Source organism: Chaetomium strumarium, assembly GCF_033439665.1.
Source record: "Chaetomium strumarium strain CBS 333.67 chromosome Unknown B0T15scaffold_1, whole genome shotgun sequence".
NCBI classification, from domain to species: Eukaryota; Fungi; Ascomycota; class Sordariomycetes; order Sordariales; family Chaetomiaceae; genus Chaetomium; species Chaetomium strumarium.
In genome coordinates this window covers 2,096,013-2,115,577 of record NW_026944429.1, presented here as the reverse complement: position 1 = coordinate 2,115,577, position 19,565 = coordinate 2,096,013, and the positions used below count along the sequence as shown (strand labels likewise).

Genomic DNA, 19,565 nt, shown 5'->3' with positions numbered 1-19,565 from the left:
CGTGAACAAAGTCGAGTATCACGACGACACATCGTTGACCTGACAACACAACCGATTTGTTCAGCTGTTACGCAAGAGTTATCAGCTTGCAACTCGATCCGCGGCGGCCGCTGAAACCCTGTATTAACATTCGCCATACCACCCGCAAATGAATTGAACCAATTCGCGAAAGTCAAGGCCGTCTCCAAAGGAGGCGACACCCACGAGAGCCATGGCTTTCAACTTTGGAAGCGTTACCAATGCCATGACCGGCGCTGCCGGCGGTGGCACGGGGGAAGTGACGCAGGGCAAGGACCTTGAGGTCATCCAAACAGAGGTCTGATGCCCCTTCCCCTTGACATGTGGCTTGAGAAGAATGCCGCTGACAGCGTGACTTACAGGGGCTTGGATTTCTCTCCCTTGCTGGCGACGCCAAAGTCCAGCTCACCTCTAAATGGTCACCGCCTCCTGCGCCTACAGCATCGCTCCTCAGTATTGCCTCTCGCAAAGGCTTGGTCGCCGCTGCTGGACCCGATGCCGTTTACATCGCTACGACAGAGTCTGTACGGAAAGCGTTCGAGGGTGAGAAGAGTGGCGAAAGCGACGTGCGGCCATTCGCTCCTCAGGCAAAGGTGCCGCTTCCATTTCGGATCTCGCAGCTCGCCTTCACCGCGGACGAACAGTACCTCATTCTTTCGGCGGAGGAAGGTGGTGGTCTTGCAGTATACGATGTCCAAACGCTCGTGCAGGGAGGAACGCAGTCTGCTTTCGAACTCAGCACAAATGGCGAAACGCTGCGAGCCCTCGTTCCGAATCCTATGCCCGAGTCGGCTGGGCTCTGTGCAATCGTCACGAACAACGGCAACCTCTTCATGGCGAACCTGGCCGAAAGGAAGTTGATGTCGGGTTCCAATGGGCCAACCCTGCGCTCACAGGTCAGTTGTGCAGGATGGAGCACCAAAGGCAAGCAGCTAGTCGCAGGTATGGCAGACGGGTCGATATATCAGATGACGCCAGACGGTGCAGAGAAGGGCCATATTCCAAAACCGCCAAGCCTAGGCGACTACCACGGTAAGATCCATCTTGATCACTCCGAGAGCCCTGCTCCTGTGTGCTGACTCTCGCAGTTTCTTCGGTCGCATGGCTCGAGAACCACGTATTCCTCGTAGTTCACAATCCTACGAACAGTCAGGACCCGGCCGTTTTCCACTTGATCACTCGACAACAGCCGGCTGGTGGTCCGCCCAGTTTCACCTTTCAGAAGCTCACCGATCCAGTCATGCCATTTACATTCGACAAGGTCCCTCACCATACCATCCTGAGGCTCAAGGACTTCCCCCCAAACCTACAGGATCTCCTTCTAGTCTCATCGACGGCTACGGAGGGTGTTGGCCTGCTCTCTCGGTCCAAGGCCCCTTTGGCGTCTGACAAGCCAGCCGAAGCCATCACAAACGTCTTCACAACGACCGAGTTGGCCGACGATTCCAAGCGAGCGCAACTGCCGATGGGTGAAGACTACAACGAGACTTACCCAGTTGGGGCCGCACTTGACTTGTCCGCCAAGGATAAAGTGTATAAACCGATTCCGGCTGACGAGATCGACATGTCCCCCGGCCCCTTGCCCGGCTTGTGGCTACTCAATAACGAAGGTGTCCTGGCATCATGGTGGATTGTTTACAACGAGTCAATCCGATCAGGCACGACGTACCCCGGCATTGCTGCCGGAGACGCCACTCCTGCGGCCTTTGCAACTTCCGCTCCAGCCACCTCCACTCCTTCGGCTTTCGGATCTTTCGCTAACAAGACTCCGGCATCTGGATCCCCGTTCGCTCCTACTAACAAGACTCCGACATTTGGATCCCCGTCCGCTCCTACGCCAGCTTTTGGGGGCCTTCTGCTCTCGGAGCCAAGGCATCCCCCTGGTCGACGGCCGCAGGTACGTCTACAACCCCGGCTTTTGGTTCTAGTCCCTTTGGCGCCAAACCAACGGCGGCTACCCCGGCTGGACCTACTTTCGGCACACCTAGCTTTGGAAACAAGCCAGCAGCTCCGGCATTTGGCCAAACATTGGCCTTGGGACAGAAGGTCTCTCCCTGGGCGTCGGGTTCGACTAGTGGTGCCGCACCAGCGTTTGGCCAATCTGGGTTCTCTAACTCTGGGCTGAACACGGGGAAGGTCTTCGGTAGCGGCACTGCAGCACCCGCCACTGCTGGATTTGCGAACTTTGCTAACAAAGGAGGCTTCGCCTCTCTGGGCGGTGCTTCTGGTGGGTCGAGCATCTTCGGATCTAAGCCTGGCGGTGCCTTGACATCGAGCGCACCGGAGGTCTCCATGGACACAGATACAGCCTTCCCCCCTCCAAGTGCCAAAACTGACAAGCCTTCGCTTGGCACTTCGCCTTTCGTTCTCGGAACGACGTTCAAGGCGGATCCAACCACGGCAAACGACAATGAGAAGCCGAAAGAAGGGGCAGGCAAACCCATGTTCGGAAGCGCGTTTGGGGATATGCTAGACAGCGCATCGAAGCAACCAACTGCCCCTGTATCGAAAGAGGAGGATATGGAGAGCACCACTCCGCCAGCGGTAGAAGAGAAGCCGAAGTCAATTTTCAGCCCGGTGTCAACAACTCCAACCACCACACCCGCTCCGCAGAAGTTTGACTTTAAGAGCGCAGCTACTTCTGGGACCAGTCTCTTCGGCTCCAGGCCCGCTGGGTCTGGAGGCGTCTCTAACGTCTTTGGGGCTCCGAAGCCTGCCTCTGCCGACCTGTTCAAGTCCAAGCCGGCACCTTCGATCTTTGGCACGCCGAAGATCAAGCAGGAAAGCGAGGACACGGCAGATCTATCAAAGATCCCCGAGGCGCCTCTCCCGCCTGATACAACTAGTAAGGCGGACTTCTTTCCGAGTTCCTCGTCTTCAGGATCGGAGTACTCACCAACTATAGTCTCCAAGCCGTCCGCAAAAGCTGAAGATGCTCCGCTACCGCCAGACTTCCTCGGCAAACCTTCCACAAAGGAAGATGCGCCCGAATCTGCGCCCTTGCCTCCTGATTTCGTCTCTACCAAGTCTAAGGCCGAAGCAGGGGAATCTAAGCCCCCGGTTGCTGACCAAGTCCCTGCTGTGCCTGATAGTGCTGAAGAAGACTTATCTGAAGAAGAAGCCTCAGGGGAAGAGAATGAGGGAGAGGAAAGCGAGGGAGAGGGAGAGGGAGAGGAAGGCGAGGAAGGCGAGGAAGGCGAGGAAGGCGAGGGAGAGGAGGGAGAGGAGGGAGAGGAAGGCGAGTACGGGTCGGAGGCGGCTAGTGAAGGCAGCGGCGTTGATGTTGCCAAGGACCTCAGCCCGACGACCGGATTCGGCGGTCAGACTCCTGGAGCAACGCCGCAGAGCTCATTTGGCGGGATGGCGGGGAGCACGTTCTCAACCATCTCCCGCAGCGAAGCAGAACCACCGAGGCCATTGTTTAGTGAAATCTCCAGAAACGCGCCGCCCTTATTTCCAAAGTCGGTACCCCTACCGCAAAGCCCTCGTTCGCCCAGTCCGGTACGCGGGCCTCCACGAAGCAGCCTTCTCAGGCCTAGCGAACCAGCTCGGTCCTTTAGCGCGCCAGGGGCGGCACCCCAACCGCTGGGCAGAAAGGCTGCGCCTCCACAGTCCGCTCTAGGATACAGCACCGGACAACGGCCATCCATCGATCCGAACGTGCAAGCGCAGCGGAAGCTCGCACAGAAAGCGCAGGCGGAAGAACACGTGCTTGTCGACCCAGAGGACGAAGGGATCAAGCGAATGCTGCACTCAGAGCTCGAGCCGACCCTGCTACTGGATGCATTTTTGACTGTCGATTCGAAGCTGGAGATGCTGCAGAGGTCGGGTCAAGAAGTGCCCACGGCCTGCGAGACGCTCTGGAGAGACATCAACCGCATGATCGACAGACTGGGCCTCAATTCGCGATCCCTGCAGTCATTCATTCTGGGACATACGACGGAGCGTAAAGAGGGCGGCAGACACAAGCAAGATCTCGAGAACGCAGATGACTGGGTGCTGGTGGAGGCACAAGATCTCGGTGCCGTAATTGATAAGGAATTGGCACGGCCTCTCGAGAAGAGCCGCATCAAAGACGTCGAGGGCGCTGAGTATGCCATACAGAGCCTAGCGAAGGACCTCGCCAAACTCCGCGCAAGGGAAGAAGATATCCGTAAGATCATCCGCTCATACGTTGACCCGGACCAAGTTGCCGTCGCCAAATCCCTACCCCTTAGCGCCGAACAAGCCACACAGCAGAACGAACTGCGCAGGTCGTACGCCAACTTCACCAAACTCCTCGCTGAAACCGAGGAGGCCCTGACGATGCTCAAGACCAAGCTTGCGTCGGCGGGAGGCGCATCCGGCAAGGCGCCCGTCCCGACCGTTGAGGCCATCCTCCGTACAATCAACAAGATGACAAGCATGGCCGAGAAGCGCAGCGGCGACGTCGATGTGCTCGAGAACCAGATGCGTAGGCTGCGTCTGGGCTCTGTAGGGCCCGGCGGCGGCAGCAATGGCACACCCGGACCGCGCAGCCGCGAGGGCTCGCCGTTTGTCACGCCCCAGCACAGGCGGTCGGTCATCATGTCCCCCGAGCGCGGGATGAAGGATTCGGTGCTGGCGAGCTCGGTCGCCTCGTATGCTGGCCGCAGCACGGGCACGCCGTCGCCCAGGAAGAAGCCGAGTATGTACAGTGACGAGGAGAAGAGGGGTCTCAGGGCACGGGAGGCGAAGAGAAAGGGGACGCTGGCCATGTTGAGGGCGAGTTTGGCAAGGGCCGGGCCGAATGTTTCACGGTTGAGGGACGATGATTGAGTGAGTGCTGGGCATGTGATTTCGAGATGATTGTTAGCGAAGCGCCGAATAATGTGAGATGCTTATATGCTTTGGAGGGTCAATGGCTACAGCAGGATTATGTGGTGCGTTAGGACACTATCGGACACCGCACACTGGACTGAGTAGGCTACCTACCACCCTAAATATTCGCTAATGATCCTCTTATGTAATGTAGGTAGCTTCCTTCACCTCCATTTCGTGGGTCGCGAAACCTGAATGAGTATCACACACTTCAGGTAAACCTATAACACTACGCTATCCATGTCTCTGATGGCTGAGCCTTACTTGAGTGGTGATATCCTTCCTCAATCGATTCGTTAAGGACTCCTGGGTAACTACTCCCCTTGGGACAGAACACCTACCACCACTGGGTAGGTAGCTTGGTTCGTTTTTCTCGCATTATACACCACCAGCTGTCGTCCCTCTGGACAACTAAGAGATGGACCAACCCCAGCTTGAATCCCCATTCCGAACAAAGTCTCCGTACCAGACTCCCCAACACCCAAGACATGCCGGGCACCGGAATGCCAGTGTACCCGAAAGTAGAAGCCTTTTACCGAATAAACAAATAACCCAGTGACCAGAAATCCAAAACGACCAGACCAGACTACTAACATACAGCACCCTATCCACTGTTCTCTTTTCAACACACTTGAAATATCGGAGTAGAGCCTTGCCTCCATCCAACCATCCATCGGCCATCCGATTGCTGCTGCTTGAGGAAGATTACTTTGGGTGATATGGCAATATAAACAGTTGCGCAGCCCACCAATGCAGCTGTTTGGTTGATCCTCTGGCTCATCTCGAGATCTTGTTGGCTCAATCGCAACGAAGAGGGACTCAATCATCATCCCACTCCTCCCCACTCCGCACCCCGCTGGGCACCCCGCTCGGCTGTCCCTTAGAGTCGGTATGCGCCTGCTTGCTCTGCTGCGCAGACGAGGACGAGGATGATGACTGCAGCGCACCCAGATCGTCATCCTCCTCCTCGTCCAGCGCCCGCGCCAGCTCATCCGGATCGCGCATCTTGGCGTCTGGGTCCACGGTCGACGCATCCGTCACGCCCTGCTCGTGCTCCTGGTCTTGCTCCAGCACACCCTCGTCGGCGCTAATCGAGATGCCGCGCGATCCCCATTTAGGCCGCGGCACGCCGCCTCGTTGGTTGTTGGTGTTGCTGCTGGCGCCCAGAGCGGGCGCGCTCTCTTCGTCGTCCGTAGCGTCGCCGTCGATGTCGCGCGCAAACTGCTTGCTCCCGAAGATGCGCCGCAGCAGCCAGCCGCGCGACAGATCGTCGGCGTCGACGATGCCGCCGTTGCGCAGCTTCACGCGCTGGCGCGACCAGTACACCCAGGCAAAGTCGACGTAGAGCGCCGTCTGGATGATGCCGAATATGACCGAGATCGGGTTCGGCTTCTTCATGTTCGTGTCGAGCTCCTTAAACAGCCAATTGAGCAGGTAGAGGCCGCGGTACGAGCCGAGGAAGACGATATAGAAGGACGTGATGACGGTCGGGACGGTGGTCTGGCGGAGCAGGAGGAGCTGCGGGAGGACGCAGACGGATTCGAGGACTTGGGAGAAGACCCAGAGGAACTGAGTGTGTGGAAGACGGCGTTAGAGAGAGCCGGAGGGTAAGGGGAGAAGGCATGGGGCAACTGTACCTCTTGAAAACTCCAGTATGCCTTGTTTTCAAAGATGAGCATGACAAATGGGGAGAGTACCAAGCACCCGGCCAGGATCACGGCGCTCAGCTTCCAGGCCACCTCGCGCTCACGCGTGCGCGGGTAGATGAAGCGCATAATGGCAATGGTATAGAAAGATGAGAGTAGATAGAAGACCTTGAAGAAGTAGTTCCATGCGTAGGACTCGCTGAACAGGTCTGTGTAGCGAGCCACGAACACGAGGGCGTAGAACAGCTGGGTCAGGAGCGAGACACCTGCAGGAAAGGATGAGACGTTAGCATCCACGTTTGGCCGCCAGCGTCGATGGAGGGGAGTATTTGGGTAGACCAACCTTCAGCGCTCCTGTTCTTATGAATGGAGAATATGAGGATGCATTTCGCCGTGATATGCGACAAGTCCGCCGCTATCCTGAAGACCTGCCCGTGCTGTTAGTCGCCGTGCCCGTTGGCAAGAAAAGGACATCCATCACGACTCACTGTCCAAGCCATTTCGTATCGAAGAGGACTCTCGTGCTGAAGCTATTCTGGGTGTCCGGGAGCTGATGGCGACGGTGTCTCGTCGGGAGCAGAATGAAAGCTATCGGCGGGGAGTTATGATTGCATCACTCCCGGTACCGCAGGGACAGCTGGAGCCTGGCTGAGACCAAATCAGTGGAGCCGAAGACCAGGCAATGCTCGGCCCGTGGACAATTGTCTTCAGACGTGGAAAGGCCAAAGAGCGCGTGCTGGTGGTTTGCCTCGCAATCGAATGGTGAGACAACGTTACTCGTGGTTTCGCGTCGATGTTGTGGCCATGGATGGGTGAACTGATGACTGGTGGCAGGGTGCAGCAACCTCCTTGGCGCGGGAACCCAAACGGCCTGGGCGGCCTGACGCGGCCTAGGTCGGATGTTGCAGTAGGTGTCAGCTGCCATAGCAGCTGGCAGCTCGAGACGTCCAAAGGTTAGGGTTGGCGCAAAAGAATTGCGACAAGGGTTTGGAACTTTGTCTCGTCGTTGTTACAGTACAGATATCATGTTTCTGTCTGCTATGAAGATATCTCGCAATCAGAGGCTCCGTATCTACAATCCGCTTAACACTCCCTATTTTGTGCTTACAAGTCCCATTGGTTAATGTCGGCAGCCAGCCTGGCGATGAGTGCGGCCCGTCCGTTGATCCGGCTCTCCGGCCTGGCTTCCGGAGTCGCCTTCTAGATTAGGCAGTGAATATGGCCCGCCAGCCGGGCCAAGCCCGATCCCCAGCGGGTCCCGTCTTCCGATCCGGGGCCGCAATGCTGCATCGCTATCCCTAAGATATGTTCCATGGGTAAGGTTTGGGCAATGAGAAAATCCTGCGAAGCGGCATATCTATGATTACCCATACGGAAGGACGTCGCGGAAGGTTTCCATTTTCAAGTGAGAATCCCCGCAGTGCATCGGACATGAGCGGTTGTGGAAAGTGGATCGGCGATGACGCGGCCTCCCCCCTCGATCTCTTCCGTCACCCGTGCTGCAAACGACTGTGTAACATGAAGACAGTACCACATCTTTGCCTTGCAATGTTGTTGTCCCAAAGTCATAGCAGTTGATAGAAGCCATTCAAAGGATGGCGATGTCATGGCCGTTAGATCGCCAGGAGTGGGATGATGAACTAAGGTACCGGACTCGGACTGTCGTGAGTTGCCCGACATAAACCTTTGCTCCTGGAATAAATTGTGCGGGAGGCGTACCGGCGCTTGCCGTTGTCCGGGTTGTGGGGGCGATCCATTACCAATACCGCGCCTGAGAAAGATCGGATGGAAGCGAAACTCCGTCACATGTCCTGTTCTGACAAGACCATCTCGTCCCAGTGTCCCCTATCTTCTGCAATAGTGATATGCTCATGGCCTTGCATTGAGCGTCTCCTGAACTGCCGTGGTGAGACAGTCGAGCTCCGAGTTACCATACGGTAAGCAGCCTCCCGAAAGCGAAGCGTGCATCATTAGGTACTTTGTTTCCTCAACTTTTCTCGAGATGCTTCTGGGCCCCTTGCTCTTGAGTCTGGTACTGTTGTCGATATGCGAGGCTCTTCCTCTTCAGGACGCAGCCGGGGAAGACTCGTCATCAGGGAGACACCCAGCGGGACAATTGAAAGACACTTCCAACAGTCTACACCCGGAATACGCCTGTAAGTGATTCAGCTTCAAGCCTAGGGTATGTCTGCTGACCTGGAATATATAGACGACTTGAGGTAAATACATGAGCTTCGTGTCTCAGCCATCGGGGACTAGCTAAGACGGCGCCTAGATTCTATAGAAGGCAGATACCGCACGGCGAACGAACGACAGCACTGAAGAAGCTCGTTCAGACATACCTCGTCACCCTCAATGACCTAGGCATCGAAACATGGCTGGTTCATGACACCCTTCTTGGGTGGTGGTGGGGCAAAAGGGTAGGTCTCGTCGTCAGATGTGCCAAGTATGACTGAGAGCTGATATCCGTCCAGGTATTGCCCTGGGCGCTGGACGTCAGCGCCCAAGTGTCAGAACCCGGCATCTTCTTCCTCGCTGCGTACTACAACATGTCCACGTTCCACTTCAAGGGCGCCGACATACCGAGGGAACGCAGATACCTGCTGGAACTTAGCCCGCATGCTAGGGACCGCGAACAGAGCGGTGGATCGAGTGCTGCTGATGCGCGGTGGATCGACACCTCGTCGGGCCTCTTCATGAACGTGTATGCGGTGCGGTACAACCTGGCTCATCCGGGAGGTGAGGGAATGTTGAGTTGCAAGGATGGCAGCGAGATCAAGGTATGGTACCCCTATTCGTCAAGTTCCTTTTTCACGCCGGAGCTAGGTAGAGCTGAAACCTGGATTCAAGGACACATACCTCTTCCCGTTGCGAAAGACAACGTTCGGGGGTGTGCCAGCCAAGATACCGTACCGGTACAAAGAGCTGCTTGTTGCAGAATACGGGAAGGAGGCGTTGGCCAACCCCGAGCAGGACGGGTGAGAGTCTGCTCTAAGTGCTGCCTCTCCCACTCCAGTCAGCTAACCACATCTTCATACAGTCGGCGAGTGGTTCGGGACAGAATGCACGGAATGCAATGGTTACTGAAGGAAGACTCGACGCTCTAAACGGGAACGGGCAGGGTCGGATGCCAACCACGCAATCGAGAACGATGCAAGAAGATGACGACCTAGATACCAGAGAGTACATCTACTGGAATCTGGCGTTATAGTCGAAGCAAAGTTTATGGCTATAGGACCCGTCTGCATCCACTCTCGATTGTTACAGGAAAGCCTCCTTAGATGGGGGTTCTCTTCTGCAAGCGAGCAGCTCCTGTAGGCGCGGGAAGTGCTTCTGAAGCCTTTCGCATGCCTCCCGCCTTTGGTTCCCGCGCGTCAGCTCGGCTGATTTCAAGGCATCTTCGGTGACAGCAGAGCCAACAGCCGACAGAAACGAGCCGGCCATGGCTGGCCCGGTCAACGGCAAGGCGAGGCCCCCGGTCGCAACGGTCAACACCCAGCTGCCGACAAACATGCCGGCACCGGCCGTAGCATTGCGACGCCATGCTTCGCCCCGGGCCTTGGTGACCTCGGTGTCCCGCAGGTCCTGCATGCGCCGCATTATCGCACAGCACAAGGGAGCAGCCGCATAGTCGACCAGGAGATAGGCGAGGACCAGCGCAAAGTCGGCGTCGTTCCACCAGATGTTCAGGTACTCACCCCAGAGGTCTCTCAGCCTGTTGTACACTGTCACACAGTCAGCCACGGCGGGACTCGAGATTGGAGTGACTCTCACGCCGGTTTGGCATTCGCGGTCGTGGGGTGGAAGGAGTACTAGTGTAGTGATAGGCTTACAGGACGTGCAAGTCGAGGTGGCATCACCCTTCCCGGGGACCACTCCTAGGACTTGTAGAGCATTTATTTGCGCGATGCGAGACGGGGGCCAGGAAGATGGCCCGGCGCCGAGGTTCGTCTCGCTGTCGCCACAATAATCCCAGAACAACTGGCCCGACAACTTCTCTGCGACGGTCGTTTTTCTGGACCTCCAGACTTTTTCGTCGACGAGGCAAAGCGCAAAGTGTCGCCTAAACGCCAGAGACGTCATCATCGAAGGGACGGTCTCCGCATCTGTCGACGTCCACGGGATCGGTTTGGGCTCATCGGCCGTAGTGTACAGTTTCTCACTAACGGGTCCATAGGTGTGGATGGGCGGCGTCGTGACAAGGATGGCGAGGTATCTTGGAGGGATCCGTGCAGGCGGAACCGGATGGCGAGCGCGGAGACGAGCTTCAGACACTCGAGGACGTGCAACTAGAACCGGGAGGAGTCAGAGCGGATGGGCGCGAAGCACTCTAGGAGAGAAACTGACCGTTTGTCCAGCCGAAGGCGGCGAAGACAAACTCGACGCACTTCCGCGGGATCAAGGGCAGGTTTTGCTTTGCTTGATCGACGAAGGTGCCGACGGCTTCATTCCATGCCAGGTCTGCAATGTCTTCCAGGCCGCGACCCGTGGTGAAGGCACTAGTGACTCTGTGCGCCCATGGGCTTGCTTTCCAGAAGGCGTACCCATGCCAGGCGGCTAAGACGGAGACGGCCCAGAGGCAGAGGCTTCGGAGGAGTACCAGTCGTTCTGGGGTGAAGATGAGGAAGCCAGAAACGACAGTAAGAAGGACGGTGAACTCGACCTGTCCGAGGGCCATTTTGCCTCCTGGCTTCGTGACTGCGCAGAGCAGATCAGTAAGGTAAACTCTTAGTTAGACAATCATCAAGGTCGTCGGTGCGTAAGCGTTCCTCAATCCGCGGCTTGTTGCCTGTGAGTCACACTCTTATACCTACTACATGTGATGACATGTGAACCTTCCAAAGCACCTCATACTTCAAGTTACTTACATTGCTCCCCGCATTACTGCAAGCGGTCAAACATGAAGCAACCCCTCAAGATAACATCTCCCTTGCTGGACTACGTGGCTCCAGGCAGGACTATCTCACCTTGATGGTGGATCTGGCCAGCATGGCCAGGGCGACGAATCATGAAGGTTGGGCATGCCTTTTAAGGGCCCGACTCTCCACCTCAGCTGCGTTGGCGGCGCTCATGACTTTTGTACTTGTTAATTGGTAGGTATTCTGCAGAGAACGTTAGCCTTACCGTGTATCCAGCTTAGTGGTGCAGCAACCATCTTCTTCTACATCAGGGGTCATGCCTCACAATTAAGTACCGAAGTAAATAAACGATTGGAATATCGGGCACGTTGCCGCACAAGTTCCACGGGCGGTTAATCAACGCCCGAACAGTTCTTGGCAAGCTCCACTAATAGCCCCCAACCCCTGTTACGTCGCGTGTTGCCGTTGCAGAGCGCGTCACTCGCCAACACCAGCAATCCTGAGCGTACCTATATGGAGATCGGTCTGCAATGGTTGTATGGGTAGAAAGGCAGTATTATTGCGATACGGTACCTTAGACACTCAGAGCAATGGCGACAAGTACGTATGGGTGTCAACCTCCCCTCAATTGACCGAACTAACATGGCACAGGACAGGAGCGCATGCGGGAGCGCATGCGCGGGGCAGGGTAAGTGGGCTGCCTCGTTGAATTGCTCGCAAAAGCTGACTCAGTACTCAGGAGACACAATGTCGGAGACGTCGACTTTGGGTTCATCATCCCCGTGGCAGAAGAGGCTGCAGACGACCTACTAGAGGAGGCGCCAGTTGTTGACGAGTCGCCCCGGAGTCCAGTCCCGACCACAACCACAACCACAACCACGGCCACCCGACCGACCCCGAACACATCCGCGAAACGGAAATACCTGAACCGTGATGCGTTCGGGTCGAATCTTTTGCCACCACCACCGCCAGCAGCACCGTCAGCCGCAGCCTCCGACATCTATAGCCTCCGCGACGACAGCACACAGGCGGGGTCAACCGTCCATGCGCCGACACCCGCCGCCCCAGAAGACGAAGACCATGCGCAAGATGTGGCAGCGGAAGAAGACGAAGACCAACCCATGACCGACGCCCCTCCCATCTCGTCCGTTCCGCCCTCCACACGCCAACTGCGATCCGGTCAACCGAAACAACAACAACGAGGGCCCTTATCCAGCATAATCTCGGCCACAAAACGCCTCGCCTTCGACCCCTCCTCCTCACCGCCGAGTACGAGGACACAAACCGCACAACAGCCAACATACCCGGAAGAAATGGAAGTCACCGAGTCCCCCGCCGACGCACCCGGGTCCGGCCGCCGCCGGCCGCTGTCGCGCATCGGCGCCGGCACGCCCGTCGTCGAGTCGAGTGCGCTGTTGCAGAAGGTGCTGGAGGACTTGGATGGCGAGAGCAGCATGGACATGGAACATAGCCACCTGGGGATGGGGAATTCGTCGCCAATCGAGAGGCGGGTGGCGACGAGGCGGAGCGGGGAGTTGAGGCGGGCGCAGCGGGCGAGGATGAGCGCCGAGTCGGCTTCGGGTTCTGCTGCTACTGGTGGTGTTGGTGGTCGTGGTGGTGGTGGGGCGCAAAAAGGAAGTAGTTCGCCTACGGGTGCAATGAGGAGGAGGCGAAGGAGTGCGAGGTTGTCGGTTGAAGGGAGTAGTAGTGGTGGTAGTAGTGTCGTTGCTGAGAGTGAGGTGGTGGCGGAGAAGGAGCCAGCGGGTGCTGAATTAAGTATGGTGGTGGAGGAGGAAGGGGTGGAAGAGTTAAGCGTCGTGGAGGAAGAAGCGGCGGAGGAAGCGACTGACCCCTCTGCCGAGGATGAGAATGTGGAAGATGGGGAAGTGCAGCGACAGCAAGAGGGTCGTGAGCTGGAGCAAGGAGAGCAAGAGGAAGAGGAGGCGCAAGAGGTAGGGGAGGAAGAGACCGCTCAGCGACTTGGGAGGAAGCGCCCCCGCAGGAGTCTGCGGGCCCCGTCCCCGGAGCTGGGTTCTAGCTTGACAGGGGGTTCACCGGCTTCGAAACGACGGCGGAGGGGAGAGCCTGCCAGTCCAGCGCAGCAGCAGCAGCCTGCTAAAAAGCCGCGGAGAGGAAGACCGCCACCCAGGCCCCAGCCCCCACCAACACTTCAACCTCAACCTCAACCTGACCATGAACCTGAAGATCAGGACGACCCGCGGCCGCACAGATCCCAGACCCAACCCCAGACCCAACGCCAAGCCAAGCCGAAGGCTAAGCCGAGGAAACAAGCTAAGAAGAAAAGAGCGTCGAACGAAGAGGACGGGGAAGAAAAAGAGTCCGGCTCCGTGGCCGTGACTGTGCAGCGCTTCACTAAACCGCGCATCGCCGGATATACGGCAGATGGCGAGCGCGAACCCGGTGGGGATCTATTGAACGGGGAGATCCCATTTGCGAACCCCGGAGGCGTCAATGCCGTTGATGTCCTTTCTAAGCTATGCGAGGAGCTTGTGGAGACGTATATGGCCAAGCTAGAAGAGCGCGGGAGAGCCGCCGAGGATGCCGCAACGAGGAGGGAGCAGAAGACCATGTACCGCGCGTTGGAGGCGTTCCATGAGGAGGTGAAGACGAGGCTCTTAGAGCATGTAAGTGGGAATGGGTTGTATTGGACAGGGCTCTGGGTACTGACAGCGGTTCTAGACTATCGCCTTGGACACGCTCCATGCTCTCGGCAAGAGGGTTCGCGCGGCACAGAAGGAGAAGCTCGCGCTGCGAGATGAAATTCTGCGCATTCGCCGAGAGAGAGAGCAGGTGGCGCTGCGGATGGACGCGATTCGGATCCGGCACGAAGCCGACAGCAAGGAGGCTTTGGTAAGCTCTTCTTCCCCGTCCTTATCTAGTACCGACGCGAGATACACTAACCCTGTTCGCCCCAGCGTCACATTTCACTCTCATCGGCAATGCACGATATCGACATGGCGGTAGAGAAGGGGCAGGCGGCCCCAGAACTCTCGCCAGCGGAGCAGAAGAAGGCGGACCTGGCCAACCTAGAGCTGCTGATCAGCCAGGTGGCTGATCAAGCGTGTACCAGGAGTGATGGAGGCGGGGCTTTGAAACAGATCAAGGAGTTCAACGCCTTCCTTGAGCGGACAGCGGCTGTATTAGAGCGCAGGTAGCCCTCTCAGAGACGGCATGCCGCAGCAATGACTTGATGAGACCATTCGATGATTACATATCCACGACACAAGATGAAGGGAACTTTTGTACAATGAGAGCTCCGTACAGCATGTCTCTTGAGGGCGCATCAACTCGACTTCGGCCCCGTCCACGTCCCAACCATGGCCGAAAACTTGTCCATGATGGTTTCCTTCCCTGCCGCCTTGCGCGCTTCCCTTTCCTTGGCCTGCTCCTGCCACAAGCCCTGAATCCTAGCCGCCATCTCCGCGTTCGCCCGATGTTCCGCCCTCAGCGCCTTCTCCTCCGCCTCCCGCTCCTCCGGCGGCAACTTCTCTAGCTTCTCCTTCCACGCAGCGACCGTCGTAGCGCTCGGCTCTGCCGCATCCACGATCGCCGGCGCAGCAGCAGCAGCAGCGGCGGGCACCACCGGCTTCTGATCCTCCAAAAGCGGCTTAAAGGCCGGCGCCGCCCGCCCCTCGGCCTTGGCCCTCTCAATCTCCCGCTCCTGGTCCAGCATGCGGTGGTACAGCTCGTCGGCGCGCATCTGGATGTCCTCGTCGACGCGCGCGTCCCGCCCGTGCACGCTCAGGTAGCCCAGCGCCTTGAGGAGCCGGCTCTGCGCGCTGTAGCAGCGCTCGAACCGATGCACCTCGTCGCGGCACAGCGTCATGCGCGCCGTCCAGCTGCCGCTCTTCATGCACGTCGCCCACGTGAACTGCTCCTCGGCGCAGTTCTCCAGCGCCGCGCGCCCGATCTGCGCCCGCCGCTCCTTGTACGCGTCCAGCACGTCCGACAGCTTCTCACTGTCCGACTTGGTCTCGGCCTCGATGGCCGCCAGCGGGCGGTACGTCTTCCACAGGTGCGCGTAGCGGCCGTCTTGAAAGAGCGATTCGGGCGGGACGGCGGGAGGGGTGGCATTTTGTTGTTGTTGTTGTTGGGTATCGGATGAGGACTGCGGGGCTTGTTGTTGATGTTGTTGTTGTTGTTGTTGTTGTTGCGGCTGTGGCGATGGTTGCGACTGCGGTTGTGTTGGCTGCTGCGCAGGGGTGTTGCTATACTTGACAGGCGACTCTTTCTCGAGGAACTCGCGCAGCTTCGGGTCCAGCCGCTTCAGCGGGTCGGAGCCGCTGTTGTCGGAGCCGAACCACCCGTCGAACCAACCCATTGTGAGATTGAGTTTGCGCTTTCTCCCGGGCGAGATTGGCCAACTTTCACTGTCTCGTCGTCGTCTGGTCGCTCTGATGCTGATGAGCTTACGATCATCGATGGAGCTAGCAATTTAGGCGGGGAAGAACGGCAGAAAGAGAGCGGGATGTATCCGATGCCAAGACCAGCATGTCCGGATCGCTGCGCACCCCGCTCTCTTTTTTAGACTGCCTCGAGACTGGCAATCTCTCGAGAGTCGAAGACCTTCAGTACAGATGCCTTATGTTCCACCCATCACGACACTCAAACAACGTATCTCGGGCATTCTGATGGCTTGGTACATTTGACGTCAATCCCGGGGACGCGGCGATGAACACACTTCTTTAGATCGCTGATGCCAGCCGTTTATTACTGATTACCATCTTGCCAGCAACCTTGCTAGCCCTACGATGGCGCCCGCGCCCGTAGCCGCCCTCAAATTCCAAACCCAAACGCCCAGTAAGCAGCCCCCAGAAGCTCCGACTACGTCCTCGACCTTCTCGCCGTATAGTCCGGTTTCGCAATGCTCTCCCAGGCCCCCGAAACGACGGCCTCGCGGGTGACACCCCGGGCTCCGCTAGTGATCCTCCCGCTCGATAACGTCACCTTCGCTTGCAGTCTGCGCCTAGCTGTCTACTGCGGCGGTACCCAATGTATGGCAGCCGGCGCTACAGCGTTTGGTAACGATGGGGCTATCGTCGTCGGCGGCGGCTGCGGCGGTTGGGACCGCGGGTCCATGCCATGATAAGGAAGCATTGGATAAGGAGGCGCGTGTATTATGTGCGCGTCGGCCGGGAGATATTGGTAGTGAGGCGGCACCATCGGGATGTTGCTGAAGTTGTGGATGTTGATGTTCACATGACCGTTTCTCGAGCCCTGGAAGTTCACCGCCGCCGCGCCATTCACATTCACATTCACATTCAAATCGATCTGACCGACGTCTTCATCGCGTTCGCGCCAATACTCTTCGGGCGCGGCCAGGGCACGTTCGGTGGCTAGGTCTGCCGCTTCGATTCGCTCAGCCACGGCTGCCATCGCATCGGCCGCGGTGATCAACCATCGTCGCCAAACCCACGGGCGGAGGGTTGTCGACCGCCGCGCGGCCCTGTCGAATGGCCGGCACCCAAGTGGCCAGGTCTGCGGGCGTAAGGCGGTAGTGGTCATCGTAGACGTGATAGCAAAACATCCTCTCAGGGTCATCGATGCCGGGCCGGTAGTTCTTGCAATCTATACCGCTCCGGCAGAGCCAGAGGGTAGTCAATTGCCTCCAGAGTGCCAGGTTCGGATCATCTTTGCGCTTTTCCGTCTCTTTCACCATGTCGGGAATGGCAAAAGATGTCACGTTTCCGTGGCCATTGCGGTCGCTGGCGTAGCCGACGCCGGCTGCGACAGTGTCGTTGTCTACATGTAGTGACATTCGCGCACAGCGCGTCGCATCGGCGTTGTTAAAGATGGTGGGCCGACTTGGCATTGTGCAAGGGACCGCACCTTACCTTATCTTATCGACTGTGACCGTCCAATCCCAGTCTCAGTCACACTGGGCGCTTGGCATTGTGTGGATGTACCGGTGGTGCCCACATTAGTTAAAATCAGCCAATAGAAACATCCACACAAGCCCTGCGCCCTAGTCTCAGATGTGCAATACCGTACAGACACTGTGTACGGTATTGTGTAAAGCTCGAAGTCTCGAGGTGACCGGTATCACGAAAGATGCTCGCCCCTTGCTCGACATGTCAATTCGCTGCCGAACGCGTAAATACCAACTTCAAAACAAAGCAAACACATTGGACAGCCATCTACCTCTCTGTCCCGCGCTATCAACAAGCAAGAAATAAGCCAATGCAACACGATCCATCTCAAGCCGGTCGCCGGCTCTTTGTCAACCAGTGGCTCGATTCGATTATTATTTCAGAAGCCGATACACCTCTCGCATCGTCGCTGTCGCTCCCGTGCTCCGTGAAGAAGCGCAAGCGGAAGTTCGCCCCCCGGTCCGACATCGTCAACGACAACGACGACCTCGCGGCTCACCAGCCTATAATGTCCACGCCGCCGCGGCTGCTGCGGTCGGGGAGGGTGATCCTCCTTTTCTTAGAGGGAGAACCACCGCGATGAGGGCTTGAGTGAGAGGGAGGCAGCCTCTTGCTAGGCAACAACAGGCCCGACCTTGGGCTACCCGAGGCTGCATTTGTCCGATCATCGGCCACGTCGGGCAGCTGGGCAAGCACCACAAGCACATCGGCAAGGCCAGAGCGTCGGCACGCAGCAACAGTCCGACCAAGAAGCCGCAGGAGCTCCGCGCGCTCCAGAAGCCCATCCTCTTCGTCAACATGGGCGACGGCGCACAGGCGCTTCTTCACGAGGACGTGACGGAGCTGTATAAGAGTCTGTCCAACATCACGTACCGTATGAACATCTTTCCTGGAGAAGCGGAGGCCGAGATCAACAAGGCGGCTGAGACGGAGTTCCCCCCGTTCTGCTTCCGGGCTGCTGCAGCCGGCGTAAGAGGAGCACAACAGGAACAACAGGGCGATGGAAATGGCCGAACAGGGATGCGGCGAGAAGAGCAGGAAGACAAGGGGCGGGCGCTGGCCGAGCTACGTCTGCTACGGAAGCTTTTGAGGGCCGCAGTCCAATGCCAGCACATGGGCAGCTCAGACGCCGAGCGGAACGTCCTGGTGCACGGTCCTATCCTCCAGCACGCCTTGGAGATGCACGCGCCGCACGTCAACACAGCGGTTGTCACGACGGCTGCGATCGCCAAACCCTTTATCCCGAGGATGGGCGAGCATGCGGCGACCGAGTTCGTGGAGAAGAAGATGGTCGATTTTGCACTCGTGCTAGACCTGGCGGCAGCAGCAGGGGAGGGGAACGGAAGACAGGATTGGTACAGCGACCTCAACGGAACCATCAACCGCGTTGTCGAATCCCAGCCCGTAGGCGAAGCGACGGTCAACCAGAGCCTGTACGGCCCGATGTGCTACCGACCGGTGGCGGTGAGCATTGAAACGAGGACGGGGGGTGGCGGTTCGTCGGCAGTAGAGGGTCGGACCCAGCTGGCCGCCTGGACGGCGGCATGGCACGAGCGGGTGAAACGGTTCCAGAGGGAAGGTGGCGAGCGCGTTGTGACGCTCCCGCTGATCCTGGTCAACGAGCACGCCTGGCAGCTGTCGTTTGCCTGCGACCGAGGGGACAGGCTGGAGATCGTCGGTCATATGACGCTCGGCGAGACCAACTCGCTGAGTGGCATGTATCAGCTTGTCGCTGCGGTTGGGGAGCTTGGGAGGTGGATTGAGGGTCCTTTTGCGAGGTGGATAGCAAGGATACTTGGGGGCCCGAGCGTTATTCTACCGATGGCCCCCTCTAAAGAGGGGTGCAATAATTCGGAGACATGCCAAAAGTCGGAGACTGTCACCGTCGGCTGCGTACGGCACGGGTTGCGTACGGCACCGGTGATCTAAGCAAGCGGTGCGGAGCGTTCTGGCACGAAGTGCCAGAACTGGTGGACTTTTTGGTCTGTTGGTGCAGTGGTTCACTCCGCACCCTGTAACAGTTGAGCTGTTTACTCCTTGAGCTATAAGGAAACTACCTAGGAGGAAAGAGCAGTTGGCTTCTAGCTTAAGGGAAAGAGCGTCTCCTACTTTAAGCTACTTCGTGTGCTTGAGCAGGTACCTAACCGTTGATAGACTTGATTAGCAGGGATATATTCGCCTAGAGGGTAAGCGGTTTTAGGCTTCTGGTACTCGGCTGTCCCCTGGTAAGCAACGCTTGGACCCCCGAGTACCTAGGTACCTAATGGTGCTCTGGAAAATGTAGGGTTGTTTTGTTATGGCCAAGGCTGCAA

General features: G+C 57.8%; 8 protein-coding genes across 8 annotated transcripts; 4 read left to right on the top strand and 4 right to left on the bottom strand.

Annotated features, from left to right (window-relative positions):
* Nucleotides 1-211: 211 nt before the first annotated feature.
* B0T15DRAFT_488678 (uncharacterized protein) lies at nucleotides 212-4,815 on the top strand (the record flags this gene model as incomplete). Its single annotated transcript, XM_062866533.1, has 5 exons — nucleotides 212-316; nucleotides 381-1,050; nucleotides 1,107-1,915; nucleotides 2,062-2,863; nucleotides 2,924-4,815. 5 exons carry the CDS (start codon nucleotides 212-214, stop codon nucleotides 4,813-4,815), a joined length of 4,278 nt encoding a protein of 1,425 aa, XP_062725762.1.
* A 430-nt stretch (nucleotides 4,816-5,245) lies between these two features.
* B0T15DRAFT_20000 (ER lumen protein retaining receptor-domain-containing protein) lies at nucleotides 5,246-7,417 on the bottom strand. Its single transcript, XM_062862562.1, has 4 exons — nucleotides 6,992-7,417; nucleotides 6,847-6,931; nucleotides 6,495-6,769; nucleotides 5,246-6,426 (listed from the first exon to the last, which is right to left on the bottom strand). Exons 1-4 carry the CDS (start codon nucleotides 7,001-7,003, stop codon nucleotides 5,677-5,679), a joined length of 1,122 nt encoding a protein of 373 aa, XP_062725761.1. The 5' UTR covers nucleotides 7,004-7,417; the 3' UTR covers nucleotides 5,246-5,676.
* Nucleotides 7,418-8,348: 931 nt separating this feature from the next.
* On the top strand, nucleotides 8,349-9,687 carry B0T15DRAFT_20072 (LicD family-domain-containing protein). Its single transcript, XM_062862568.1, has 7 exons — nucleotides 8,349-8,440; nucleotides 8,506-8,659; nucleotides 8,713-8,722; nucleotides 8,779-8,923; nucleotides 8,978-9,283; nucleotides 9,354-9,481; nucleotides 9,544-9,687. Exons 2-7 carry the CDS (start codon nucleotides 8,506-8,508, stop codon nucleotides 9,608-9,610), a joined length of 810 nt encoding a protein of 269 aa, XP_062725760.1. The 5' UTR covers nucleotides 8,349-8,440; the 3' UTR covers nucleotides 9,611-9,687.
* Nucleotides 9,688-9,764: 77 nt separating this feature from the next.
* Nucleotides 9,765-11,181, bottom strand: B0T15DRAFT_488675 (uncharacterized protein; the record flags this gene model as incomplete). Its single annotated transcript, XM_062866532.1, has 3 exons — nucleotides 9,765-10,228; nucleotides 10,337-10,792; nucleotides 10,851-11,181. 3 exons carry the CDS (start codon nucleotides 11,179-11,181, stop codon nucleotides 9,765-9,767), a joined length of 1,251 nt encoding a protein of 416 aa, XP_062725759.1.
* Nucleotides 11,182-11,707: 526 nt separating this feature from the next.
* B0T15DRAFT_19964 (uncharacterized protein) lies at nucleotides 11,708-14,705 on the top strand. The gene is made up of 5 exons (XM_062862558.1): nucleotides 11,708-11,962; nucleotides 12,014-12,050; nucleotides 12,102-14,007; nucleotides 14,063-14,233; nucleotides 14,299-14,705. Exons 1-5 carry the CDS (start codon nucleotides 11,953-11,955, stop codon nucleotides 14,536-14,538), a joined length of 2,364 nt encoding a protein of 787 aa, XP_062725758.1. The 5' UTR covers nucleotides 11,708-11,952; the 3' UTR covers nucleotides 14,539-14,705.
* Nucleotides 14,438-15,875, bottom strand: B0T15DRAFT_19980 (uncharacterized protein). Its single transcript, XM_062862561.1, has one exon. The coding sequence runs from the start codon at nucleotides 15,702-15,704 to the stop codon at nucleotides 14,667-14,669; it is 1,038 nt and encodes a 345-aa protein (XP_062725757.1). The 5' UTR covers nucleotides 15,705-15,875; the 3' UTR covers nucleotides 14,438-14,666.
* A 482-nt stretch (nucleotides 15,876-16,357) lies between these two features.
* B0T15DRAFT_570631 (uncharacterized protein) lies at nucleotides 16,358-17,318 on the bottom strand (the record flags this gene model as incomplete). The annotated part of the gene is made up of 3 exons (XM_062870842.1): nucleotides 17,150-17,318; nucleotides 16,796-17,107; nucleotides 16,358-16,725 (listed from the first exon to the last, which is right to left on the bottom strand). Exons 1-3 carry the CDS (start codon nucleotides 17,193-17,195, stop codon nucleotides 16,358-16,360), a joined length of 726 nt encoding a protein of 241 aa, XP_062725756.1. The 5' UTR covers nucleotides 17,196-17,318.
* A 245-nt stretch (nucleotides 17,319-17,563) lies between these two features.
* Nucleotides 17,564-19,182, top strand: B0T15DRAFT_506695 (uncharacterized protein; the record flags this gene model as incomplete). The annotated part of the gene is made up of 2 exons (XM_062867598.1): nucleotides 17,564-17,797; nucleotides 17,881-19,182. The coding sequence occupies 2 exons, from the start codon at nucleotides 17,564-17,566 to the stop codon at nucleotides 19,180-19,182; spliced, it is 1,536 nt and encodes a 511-aa protein (XP_062725755.1).
* Nucleotides 19,183-19,565: the final 383 nt, after the last annotated feature.